This window comes from Ursus maritimus, unplaced genomic scaffold, assembly GCF_017311325.1.
Source record: "Ursus maritimus isolate PB19 unplaced genomic scaffold, ASM1731132v1 scaffold_14, whole genome shotgun sequence".
Classification (NCBI taxonomy): domain Eukaryota; kingdom Metazoa; phylum Chordata; class Mammalia; order Carnivora; family Ursidae; genus Ursus; species Ursus maritimus.
This window is the reverse complement of record NW_024423786.1, coordinates 42376891-42389158: the sequence shown is the minus strand read 5'-3', so window position 1 is coordinate 42389158 and position 12268 is coordinate 42376891. Positions and strand designations below refer to the sequence as shown.

The following is a 12268-nucleotide window of genomic DNA, read 5'->3' as shown; positions in this document are numbered from 1 at the left end:
TCTCCTAGGCCCTTACTTTTAAGGTCATGATTTTTATGTGGCCGTGGTAAATCTGTTGTGTGTCCCTGCCCATTTTGATTTTGGGGAGTAATTGCAATAAAATTATTCATTGTGCGCTCTGTCCCATGCACTCTGCGGAGCACTTTATGCCTGTGCGTGACCTCATTCAGACCTCGGAGCAGCGTCACCTCCATTTTGTGGATGAAAAACTTAGGTTTAGAGAGATGAGGGTGATTATCTGAAGTTGCACAGCCAGCACGTTGCCGGAGGAGCTGGGGCTCGCAAGCCAGTTGTCTGCTGCCGGGGCCCACGCTCTTCCCCACCGTGCTGCGCGTTGTCCAGTTTTTGAGTCCACAGAATTATCTGAGGAAATTGTTAAAAGTTAATGAAACACAGGAACTGGTGACCATGGTTGGCTCCAGTGCGGACACCTGGGTGGTGAAGGGGAGAAAGGGAACTTGATTTTTCAAACAATACCCTGTTGAACCTTTTAAACTTCATGGTATTTGCATGTATTACCCATTTTAAGAAAGGTTTTTAAAAATGTTCTTAATGCACAATTTCCAGCCCTTGCCTCAGAGACTCTGACTTGAATTTATCTCAAGGCCAAGTATGTTCATTTTTTAGCAAACAGCTCAGGGAATACTGATACGGACAGTGTAGGGCCATGCTTCGAGAAATCTCGATACACGGGACCAATGATGAACAGCTGTCAGAGGGGGGCCTGCTTCTGGCCTCAGCTCTTCAAACTTCTTTTGGCGCTCTGGTCATCCCATACCCCTGGGCCACACACTTCCGTCCGACCTTGGAATGCGCCAGTTTCCCTAACGTTGCCGACGGGAGCCGTGACGCAAGAGGTGGTCGTCAGTGCACCGGACTGACTGGTATGAGGGTGCTTATACAAATATGTTTTAGTTATTTTCTAGTGGACACGGCTGGGATGGTGGTGACGAGCCAGGAGGGCGTGTTCCGCAGCAACTGCATGGACTGTCTAGACAGAACCAACGTGATCCAGAGCCTGCTGGCCCGCCGCTCGCTGCAGGCCCAGCTCCAGGTGCACGCGCTTTGTCTCTCTTACTAAAGCAGCCGTAGAGCCCCAAATGAAAGAAGCTGCATCCTTAAAAACCTTGACAAAAAACGTTACAGAAGCAAATGACAAAACGTTCACATTGCTCCCCACCCTAACCCAGCTTTCGTTTGTGTTTGTGTCTTTCCATCCGTGGGTGTGCACATCTCCATACCTGTGGTCAGCGTATGTACGCAGTTCGGGGGCTTTTCAAGATTTTATTTTTAAGTAATCTCTGCACCCAGTGTGGGGCTTGAACTCACGACCCTGAGATCGAGTCGCGTGCTCTACTGACTGAGCCAGCCAGGCGCCCCTTTCCAGGGTTTTTAATTTTGCCTTTTCCTCCAGCATGTTGTGGAGCCCTAGTTGTTGTAAGAGTTGCACTTACGAAGTTGCTACATTTTTGGCTTATAAATTGCACTGTAGAGACCAGATCTGCATATGTTATTATTAACTTGAATTCTTCCCTTCGGGTTAATTGCTAGAAGTGGAATTTACGGTGTTAAAGAGAATATGCTTTCCAAGGGGGTCACAGTAGTTTCCACTGACACCAGCGAGCATGATAAGTGAATCCGTTTCATTGAGCTCTTGCCAGCGTGAGATGTTTTTATTTAAAACTTTTTTTCCCGTTAGTAAATAGTAGAGCCTCAAGGTTGTTTTCATTTGCATATTTTATTACTGGCAAGCGATACTAACCTCCAGGTAAGAAGTTTCTGACACAGCTTTGCTTTATCGCTAAGATTGGGCTATTGAGAAAAATAGCTATAAATATTTTCTTGTGTTTGTACTTGGAATTAAAAACGTAAAGCCCAGGTTTCCAGATCACATTGGCATTTATCACGAGGGGCAAACAAAACGCGTGCTAAGTGGTTTCTTGCCTAAATGGTAACCTTCGTTTATGACAATTCAGCTTTGTTTATGATAATTTTATGATACAGGAAGGAATTATGGAAGTAAAACACCTCTTTTAAAATGAATTGCCCTTGGGGCGCCTGGGGGCTCAGTCGTTGAGCCTCTGCCTTTGGCTCAGGTCATGATCTCAGGGACCTGGGATCGAGCCCTGCGTTGGATTCCCTGCTCAGCGGGGAGTCTGCTTCTCCCTCTCCCATTCCCTGCTTGTGTTCCCTCTCTCGCTGTCTCTCTGTCAAATAAATAAATAAAATCTTTAAAAAATAAATAAAAAAAAATACAATGGATTGCCCTTGAACCCGAAGTAACACAGGCTGGAGGAGCGGTTTCCCTGTTTGAGAGCGCTCCGGTTTGTATCGGACCCTGTCCTTCTCAGTCTGCTGGGTTGACTTCAGGTGGATTTTTTAATAGAAGCAATAGTAGTAAACAAAACAGTAGCAGCAACGGTTGTTTCCAAGCGCAGTGAACGAAAGCGTATCGAACTAAGTTCTGTAATCTGTACTTAACTATTTCATGTGCTGAATGTAATATTATAAAATCTAGCCAACCTTCAGAGCGTCTTGGGGTGTCAGTGCCAGCTGCTGGGGAGCCTTCAGTTGTGCCTCCCCCTGCCAGCTGAGGGTCACCGAGGGCGGCTCCTGCCCTGAGGTGGGAGCGCCATTCTCGGGTAGAGTTTGTGAGCTGTCATCTGAGGTGCACAGTGACGATGGGGGCTCTAAGGTGGTTGAGGTCCGAGACGAGGACCAAGGCAGGGGCTCCTAGTCTGTGCTCAGTGACCCCCGAAGGGGAGTCCATAGTGGGATTCAGCATGTCCAGGAATCCTCTGAGATGATGTGTGAAGGGCGCTGTGTATGTGCACTTTGTCGGGAGGGAGGTGTGTAGCATTAGGCCGCGAGAGGGCTGGGCCGAGGGAAGCTAGAGGGGAGGCTAGAGGGTGGAGGCAGTGGGAGGTTGGGGGGCGGCCGGGAAGGAGGAGGTGATGGCTGGGGTCCTACCGCTGCTCTCCCTTTTGCCTCTCTGTTCCTGTGGGGCTGGGGCGCGGGGGAGGGGGGCTGCAGGGGGAGGAGTCTTCAGAGGGGGAGGCCGTGGTGAGCTGGGGCCCCCGCGTAGGCAAGGACCGCATCTCCCGGCTGCGGCCAGGAACCGTGTGATACCGTGTGGGACTGTCTGCTTTTGGTGCACTGAATATGGTGTGCTTCTGATTCCAGAGACTAGGAGTTTTGCATGTGGGACAGAAGCTTGAAGAACAAAATGAATTTGAGAAGATTTACAAAAACGGTAGGTAATTTCTTTAATAGAGGCAAAGCTACTCAAATGGTGAAGTAAATTAATATTTTGGATTTAGGAACTCTGGTTGTCACGTAAATCACTGTCTGTTGACTTTTCCTTGTTTTCACAGCCTGGGCTGACAACGCAAATGCTTGTGCCAAACAGTACGCGGGCACCGGTGCCTTGAAGACGGACTTTACCAGGCAAGCCGCGCTTTTCAAGTAGCACTGCAGGTCTGCGGGTCTCAAGTCCCCTCAGGATGCCCCGGCAGCTTTCGGACCGCAGCAGAACTCCAGCCCCCAGGGCCTCGGGTCACAGCAGTGGAGTCAGGCTTGCTGGGAGGGGAGAGCCCGGGCACTGGAGGGTTACTAGTCTCCCTAGGTGGTCGTGCCATGGAGAGGCAGCCGTGGCCCCTCAGCCCCTCCCAGACCTTGTCATACACCCTGGTCACTGCGATCCGGGGTGGGGCTGAGACTCTGAACCTTGCGGGGAGGCAGCCAGGTGATGCCCGTGTGGCTTTCCAGAACCGCGCTGGTTAGTGAGAGGTCAGGACGTTGGGGGTTTGTTAGAGATGTGGGTCTTTTTCTGCTATAGGGACTCCCTGGGAGCAAACGAAGATTCCTGGTCTCTGCCGTGTTCTGACCTCCTAACCTGGGCTGGGTGTTACTCTTCACATTTCTTACCTTTGCAGCTGGCCCTGAGTGTTTTTCTCTCTGTGCCTACTTAGGTAATATTTTAGAAAAAGAACGCATATGTCTTGGGCCCGCTAGAGGTTTCCTTCGTGAGGTGTCTCCTTTATACTTTCAGGGGTGATTTTTAAAGTCTTTGTAAGTCACTTATCTCCATAGCACATACTGGCCACAAAACTGGGGGAGAATTTAATAGACAGAGCTGTAACTCGGAATTCACCTCTTTTCACCAGAACCGGGAAGAGAACCCAGCTGGGACTTCTAATGGACGGCTGGAACTCACTGATACGGTATTACAAGAACAACTTCTCGGATGGCTTTAGGCAGGTAGGTTTGTATTTGGGGCTCATGTTTGGTCCTGGGGTGGCTGGATCTTTGTACTGTTCCTGAGTCATGGACTCACATCGCACTGGGCAGTTACTAATTTCCTTCCTCTGTTCTAGGATTCCATAGACTTGTTTCTTGGGAACTACTCAGTGGACGAATTAGAAGCTCATAGTCCTTTAAGTGTTCCACGGGATTTGAAATTCCTGGCTGTAAGAAACCTTTGTTTTTCAAGCTTTTTTTATTTTATTTTTTTAAGATTGATTGATTTTAGAGAGAGAGCGTCCAAGCGGCAGAGGGGAGGGGGAGGGAGAGAGAATCTCAAGCAGACTCCCCGCTGAGCTTGGAGCCTGACTCGGGGCTTCATCTCACAGCCCTGAGATCATGACCTGAGCTGAAGTCAAGAGTCGGACTCTTTTTTTTTTTTTTTAAAGATTTTATTTATTTATTCGACAGAGATAGAGATAGCCAGTGAGAGAGGGAACACAAGCAGGGGGAGTGGGAGAGGAAGAAGCAGGCTCATAGCAGAGGAGCCTGATGTGGGGCTTGATCCCATAACGCCGGGATCACGCCCTGAGCCGAAGGCAGACGCTTAACCGCTCTGCCACCCAGGTGCCCCAAGAGTCGGACTCTTAATCGACACGCAGGCGCCCCTGTTTTTCAAGATTTTAAAAGCATTATGTCTGAGGGTATAGATTGTGCCAACTCCCCTTGATTGAAAGCTTTATACATTGTTCTAAATGGACTGTAAATACTTTGTTTCCCTGAGGAGGAGATGAGGGAAAGGAGTAAAGTAACTGTGGGGTGTTCGTTTTCTGTCACACTTCACTGTCGTTTTATGTGAGAACACATGAGCAAAAGGGAGCGTGGAAGGTTCTCGTTTCTGGAAGACTCCGCTCCCGTCACGGTTTGGGGTTGCTGGGGGCCAACCTGTAACGTGGAATGCAGAGTGTGTTTTTGACACTTCTCTCCTTTTGGACTCCTCTGCCCCCCAGACTTTGCCGGAGCCCCTCTGGGGTCTCATCTAGTGAGCAGCATGTCCCCAAATGGCCCGGGCTGGCGTCCCGGCTTCTCCTGCAGGCGCCCCCTCACCTAGCACTCCCGGGTTTGGACCGGAGCCATGCTTCTTCAGCGGTTGTGACCTAACCGGTCTGAAGACTTGGGCAGTTGTGACTGAACCCCCAAGATAATGATGTTTCGCTGGGAAAAGATACTTTGCATGTTAGGTTACAGAAGGGTTTTATTCTTTTCCAAGCGCCACTGACTTCACAACCATTGAGTGGCGTTCTTAAGTGATGGCTTGTCTCTCCATTTTTCTTTCCAGTTGCCTATAATCATGGTTGTTGCCTTCTCGATGTGCATTATCTGTTTGCTGATGGCCGGTAAGTCTGCTCTTCCCTCCCAGACTCACGCTGATTTCTGAGGACGTGGCCCTTCCCTGTACGGCATCTTGACCCTGCGAGTGTGCTCGGCACTTGCTGTTTAGTGAGCAGAGTGAGCCGATGCGATCAGTCCTTACATGTGGCGGGAGGAAGAACATACACTCACGTATACTGACAATTGTTGTTTTGTTTTTTGTTTTTTTCCTTAAGATTTAAACTTTTTTTTTCCTTATCACCCAAGTAATACGTAGGAATTATAGAAAATACACTTAGGCAAGAAAGAAGAAAATGTTATTTATCATCCTGTCTTCTAGAGATAAGCTAACTACTGCTAACATTTTGATGTTTTAATCTTTGTAAGTGTGTGTAATTTTTTTTCACAAGTGAAAGATGCATTTTTTATCATCTGTTTTCACTGAGCAATAGAAGCACTTCCCCCCGTTTATTTTTAATGGCCGCATTAAAATGCATTTATGGATATATAGTTTATTTAACCAACCGCCTATTATTAGACAAATGTTATTAATAGATAACCCACTCCTTGTCATTAAATTTTAGTAGGTTGAGGGGTGCCTGGGTGGTGCAGTCAGTTAAGCGTCTGACTCTTGATTTCAGCTCAGGTCATGATCTCAGGGTTGTGAGATCGAGCCCCGCACTGGGCTCCATGCTGAGCTTGGAGCCTGCTTAAGATATTCTCTCTCTCCCCATCTCTTAAAAAAAATTTTTTTTTTGGTAGATTGAGAGCAGAATTGCCTAATAGGAACTTGCGCTAACAAGGTCTTTACTGGTTTTCTGTTTTGCTCTCAGTGTTTTCCTGTGTTACTAAGCTAATGAGCATTTAGGATGGAAGTGTGTCGGTTAAGTACTCCTTGGTGCTGTGGGGTAGGAGTGTGTGAGTTGGCTGTATTGTGCACTCGGGGCTGTCTTGTCTGAGCCCCACCCACCGTCAGGGCCCCATTCCCACGCGCCCCTCTCACCGTGACCCTTTGTTCTCCCACAGACCTTACCCCCTTCTCACCGCCACAGCATTGTGTCCCTGTCCTACAGCACGTGGTCCTCCGACCGCAGAAGCCCCTGGGGATCTCTTCGGTAGAGGTGGTGCATCTCTCCTCTCCGGTGTCCCCAGTGTGTATTTCTCTTTGTGAGTCATGAGTTGTATACTCGTCTTTCTCGCTGGATGAGCAACTCTTTGAGGGCAGAGACTGTGTCTTTCTCATTGTTTTTCCTCCTGTGTCTGGGATAGAGTAAGCCCTCAGCAAAAGTTTGCTGAGCTAAGGACTCTTTTTTTTTTTTTTTTTTTTTTTATGATGATTTTTTATTATATTATGTTAGTCACCATACAGTATATCCCCGGTTTCCGATGTAAGGCTCGATGATTCATTAGTTGTGTATAACACCCAGTGCACCATGCAATACGTGCCCTCCTTACTACCCATCACCGGCCTATCCCATTCCCCCACCCTCAGTTTGTTTCTCATAGTCCATAGTCTCTCATGTTTCATTCCCCCTTCTGATTACCCCCCCTTTCTTTATCCCTTTCTTCCCCTACTGATCATTCTAGTTCTTATGTTCCATAGATGAGAGAAATCATATGATAGTTGTCTTTCTCTGCTTGACTTATTTCACTTAGCATTATCTCCTCCAGTGCCGTCCATGTTGTAGCAAATGTTGAGAACTCGTTCTTTCTGATAGCTGAGTAATATTCCATTGTATGTATGGACCACAACTTCTTAATCCAGTCATCTGTTGAAGGGCATCTCGGCTCCTTCCACGATTTAGCTATTGTGGACATTGCTGCTATGAACATTGGGGTGCATATGGCCCTTCTCTTTACTACGTCTGTATCTTTGGGGTAAACACCCAGTAGTGCAATGGCTGGATCATAGGGTAGCTCAATTTTTAACTTTTTAAGGGACCTCCACACTGTTTTCCAGAGTGGCTGTACCAACTTGCATTCCCACCAACAATGTAGGAGGGATCCCCTTTCTCCACATCCTCTCCAACAATTGTTGTTTCTTGCCTTGTCTATTTTTGCCATTCTAACTGGCGTAAGGTGGTATCTCAGTGTGGTTTTGATTTGAATTTCCTTGATGGCTAATGATTTTGAACATTTTTTCATGTGTCTGTTAGCCATTTGTATGTCTTCATTGGAAAAGTGTCTGTTCATATCTTCTGCCCATTTTTTGATTTGTTTATTTGTTTCTCGTGTATTGAGTTTGAGAAGTTCTTTGTAGATCTTGGATACCAGTCCTTTATCTGTAGTGTCATTTGCAAATATATTCTCCCATTCCGTGGGCTGCCTCTTAGTTTTTCTGACTGTTTCCTTGGCTGTGCAGAAACTTTTAATCTTGATGAAGTCCCATAAATTCATTTTATCTTTTGTTTCTCTTGCCTTTGGAGATGTGTCATGAAAAAGGTTGCTTTGGCCGATGTCGTAGAGGTTGCTGCCTATGTTCTCCTCTAGAATTTTGATGGATTCCTGTCTCACATCGAGGTCTTTCATCCATTTGGAGTTTATTTTTGTGTATGGTGTGAGATAGTGGTCAAGTTTCATTCGTTTGCATGTAGCTGTCCAATTTTCCCAGCACCATTTATTGAAGAGACTGTCTTTTTCCCACCGGATGTTTTTTCCTGCTTTATCAAATATTAGTTGCCCAAAGATGAGCTAAGGACTCTTAACCCCACCCCCCACACGCATTCTAGAGGGGAGGCTCGGTAGGCTCCTGATGGTCTCTGTCATCCCCGTAATCTGCTCGGGGTTCAGCGCCGTAGACAGTCACCACGTAGGGGAGGGAGCCACCCTGTTGGTACTCTCGGGCAGGAGTTAGCAAACATTTTCTGTAAAGAGCAAGATAATGACTGGTTTAGATGTCCTAAACTACGTATTATCTCTGTTGCACATTGTTTTTACAACTCCTTAAAAATGTGAAAACCATTCTTAGCTCAGACTACAAAAACAGGCCGAGGGCTCTAGAGCACAGGCAGAGCTGTGTGGTGTAACTCGGGGCCCAGGTCTGGTTTGGGGGCAGGAAGGAAGAGGACAGGGCCAGCCAGCACGTGCCGTGCCGCTCACGATTCCTCCGAGGCCCATGCTCTTCGCTCCCTACACTCTCTGACTTCTTTAAAACGCTGCCTGTGGATGCCGTTTTCTGGGGGCCTGTGTCCTGTTGAATTCGTTTTGTTGCTTTGATCTGTTTCCTTGACTTCGCTGTGGAACGTCTGGAGAGGCAGGCAGGCCAAGACACAGAGCTCGGCCGGAACAGATGGACAGTTCCTTTGGGGGTGCCCCGGTGGGGCTTGTGAGGAGCTGCCGTTCTTCTTTGTCCGAGAAGAATGTTAAAACTCAAAGGTGTGACCGTTAGCGATCACGTAGATTTGTATGTGGTTTTGCGTACAGAGATTGATGCCGTGGGTGGCACCGTCTCCCGGCAGTTCGTTGCCATAAGGTGCTGAGCGCTGTGATGTTTAGATAGGGTAGCGTCTGGTTTCTAGCCTGTACTTGGGGTTTAGAGCGCGGGGAGGAAATAAGCACAGCACGAGCTCCGACAGCGGCTGAGGGAGGAGCGCGGGGCCTGCTCTTCTCCCCTGGCGAGCGCTCACTGTCTCCTCCTCTGCGCCCCCCCCCCCACGTCTCCGGCCCCCTGTTAGCGGCCGCAGCGGGTCCTGTCGCGGGAGAGAAGCAGCACTCGGTTCAACTGTGCAAGGAGTAGAACAGAGTAGATCTTTTCCCGCCACTGCTCACCTTCATGAACTCCAGGTGTTGCAAAAAAATGCCTATGAGGAGCGTTGTGTGAAACAGGTCATTAAAATACGTTACTGAGTTTTGTCTTATACACTTTCATACATAGCTTTCCTGAAGCATGTATGTTTTATAAAGTTATTTTTTGTGTAGGCATTTTGAGTGTGGCGAGTGTATTAGTAATAGCTTCTTGCAGTCTGCCGGCACGTGATCTAAAAGTAAGTAATCATTTGCGTGATGTCACGTAGAACAGTCAGGTGGTTCTCGTGCTGTGGCTCTGGGCCAGTGGCAGTGACGCTATCTGGGAACTTGTTAGAAATGCAGATTCTTGGGCCCCACCCCGCCCTGCCGAGTCAGAATCTCGGGTTGGCCTGGCCGCTGATGTCTTACCCAGCCCTGGAAAGGATTCTGATGCCAGCCAGAGTTCAAGAACGACTCATTCAAACCTGAATTGAGAGGTTCTTGTATTTTTCTTGTAGATGTGCTGATAAACTTTGATGTTAAGATTAAACTTTAAATTTTAATGTTTAAATGCTAGACTTTAATGTTGCTAAGCAGCTGAAAGCTGGATCTGGGATCAATAAAATTTTTTTTTTAAATATCCCATTTATTCACTTGAGACAGAGAGTAGGAGTGGAGGAAGGGGCGGAGGGAGAGGGAGAAGCAGACTCCCTGCTGAGCAGGGAGCCCGATGCAAGGCTCGATCCCAGGACCCAGAGAATGTGACCTGAGCCAGAGGCAGACACCCAACCATCTGAGCCACCCAGGCTCCCCTCAGTAAAATGATTTTTATTTATCAGCTCTTTGTTTTTTTAAAATATTTTTCTATTTTTTTTAGTTTTAAAGATTTTTTTATTTGAGAGAGAGAATGCAAGCAGGGGGAGGTGCAGAGGGATAAGCAGACTCCCCACTGAGCAGGGAGCCTCATGTGGGGCTCGATCCCAGGAACCCGGGATCATGACCTGAGCCGAAGGCTTAACTGACTGAGCCACCTGGGTGCCCCAGCTCTTTGTTTTTTTATATCAACAGGTGACACTTGGACAGAAACACTGGCCTATGTGCTCTTCTGGGGAGTTGCAAGCATTGGAACATTTTTCATTATTCTTTATAATGGCAAAGATTTTGTCGATGCTCCCAGATTGGTCCAGAAAGAAAAGATGGACTGAATTTGTGTCTGTGGAAAGCGGCTTGGCTTGGAAGATTCCATTATGCAGAACTGGAGTCTTTACTGACCCGCTTTCCACATCAGCCCGAGGTCTTTCGAAAGCCTTTCTCCAGAAGCCAGCCCTGTGCTCCATGTGGGGGGAGGACCTACAATCAGCCCCATGTTCCTGCCTTGACCATCTCCTCGCTGCTGGCACGGCTCTAGTTATAATTGGAAGCTCTTCTGTAATTAAAACATAACCTGAATCCAGCTCCTGGAACAGAAGGAATTCCTCTTCCCTGTCGATTTAATCAACTGTTGCAGAATAAGTAATATATTTAAGAAATCTAGCTTCTTTCCTTATTTAAAATGGTAAAATTATTTTTCTAGCTCAGTTTCCTCATTGTCACTGTAGAGGCAGTTGCTGTCGCAAGCAGACGACCCCACACGTCTTTGGACTTTTCTCTGAAGTTGGGTAATAAGCTGACGCACCTGTGTTTATGCAGCGTGAGTCTCTCAGACGTCGCAGGCGTAGGGAGTTTGCTGAAAGAGCCTGTGACCCCCCGGTAAGGCGCAGGGGAGCCGACTCCGGCGTTCCGTGGGAGTTCCGGCTGGGCTGCCTTCTGAGTTCAGCTTGAACTTGAGTGTAAAGAAGTTCAGATAGACTTTATCTTTTTTAAAGGTGTAAATGAAATCAAAGAATGTAAAGTCTGTGTCTTATGCTAAAGGTCCAAAGCCGCCTCTGTGTGAAGGATTTGCCCCCGCGTGGGAAAGACCCTCGGTGGGTCAGCTCCTCCCTCCCGGCTGGGTTGGTTCCCTTGGGGTGCGTTCATCGAGCCGCGAGAGCCTCTCGGGGGCTCTTCGCTGGACGTGGTCTTGCACTGGCGGACAGCAGCTGCTTTCCACGCACGGCACCGTCCGCGCTTCTCACTCTGTAAAGGCTCCTGTTAGCTTTCAATAAGTGTGTGAAATTTAGTGCTTCCAGGAGTCAGAGTTCTGCAAATCAAGGACCAACTTTCATTGTTAATTTATGTGCAAAAACAAGCCTGAAAAATACGCTTTCGAAGCTGCGCATAGTTCTAATTATAAGTTGGACTGTATATTCAAACTGTAATTATGAAGTTTAAATATTAGCAATGTGTGTAGGGTAGTACACTTGTCACTATTTTAAAACCGTTTGATTAAATACTGCTACAATACTTGTGTTGTGCTTGAAAATATGTACAGTTTTTTTCGACAGTAAGACCTTCTGTGGTCCTTAAATATCTCTCAAAGCGCCTTTATTTCAACATGACTTTTTTTTTTCAACATTATCTTTTTATAAACATTAATAAGAGTCGTTGCTTCTAGAAACTCTAAAGGAGATAATAGCTGGAAGCCCTCTGTAGCTTAAAATCAGTCATTAAAACTTCCAGTAGGGTAAGTAATTAGAACTACCTGTTCTTAACATGTAAATAAGCATAATTTGTTCCAAAGATGAAATGTTTGAAACTTGGTTCATGTCTACTGTCATACATTACTCAAGTGCTACTGGGCATTTCCCGCGAAGAACCGACTTCCATGACCACAGCAAAGACCAGCTGAGAGCCGCTCATGTGGCTCGTGTGGCTGCTCCCAGCGGATGGACTGATGCTGGTGTGTCAGAGCCTAACGTGTCCGTATGCAGAGTCCTGCCGTGATTTTATTTCTAAATTCATGTACTGTACATCCTTAAGTGAAAATAAATGTCGTACTCTTTTCTAACCA

The 12268-nt window shown here is 47.2% G+C and overlaps 1 protein-coding gene across 2 annotated transcripts in view; it reads left to right on the top strand.

The window, feature by feature from the left end:
• SACM1L (SAC1 like phosphatidylinositide phosphatase) overlaps positions 1 to 12268 on the top strand; it is a 58827-nt gene extending 46559 nt beyond the window's left edge. For both annotated transcript variants that reach the window (XM_040628933.1, XM_040628934.1), the window contains 7 exons: positions 916 to 1054; positions 3184 to 3253; positions 3375 to 3447; positions 4167 to 4260; positions 4377 to 4469; positions 5582 to 5639; positions 10408 to 12268. In XM_040628933.1, coding sequence (XP_040484867.1) covers positions 916 to 1054; positions 3184 to 3253; positions 3375 to 3447; positions 4167 to 4260; positions 4377 to 4469; positions 5582 to 5639; positions 10408 to 10544 — 664 coding nt within the window. In that variant the 3' untranslated portion in view covers positions 10545 to 12268. The remainder of the gene's footprint in view (positions 1 to 915; positions 1055 to 3183; positions 3254 to 3374; positions 3448 to 4166; positions 4261 to 4376; positions 4470 to 5581; positions 5640 to 10407) is intronic.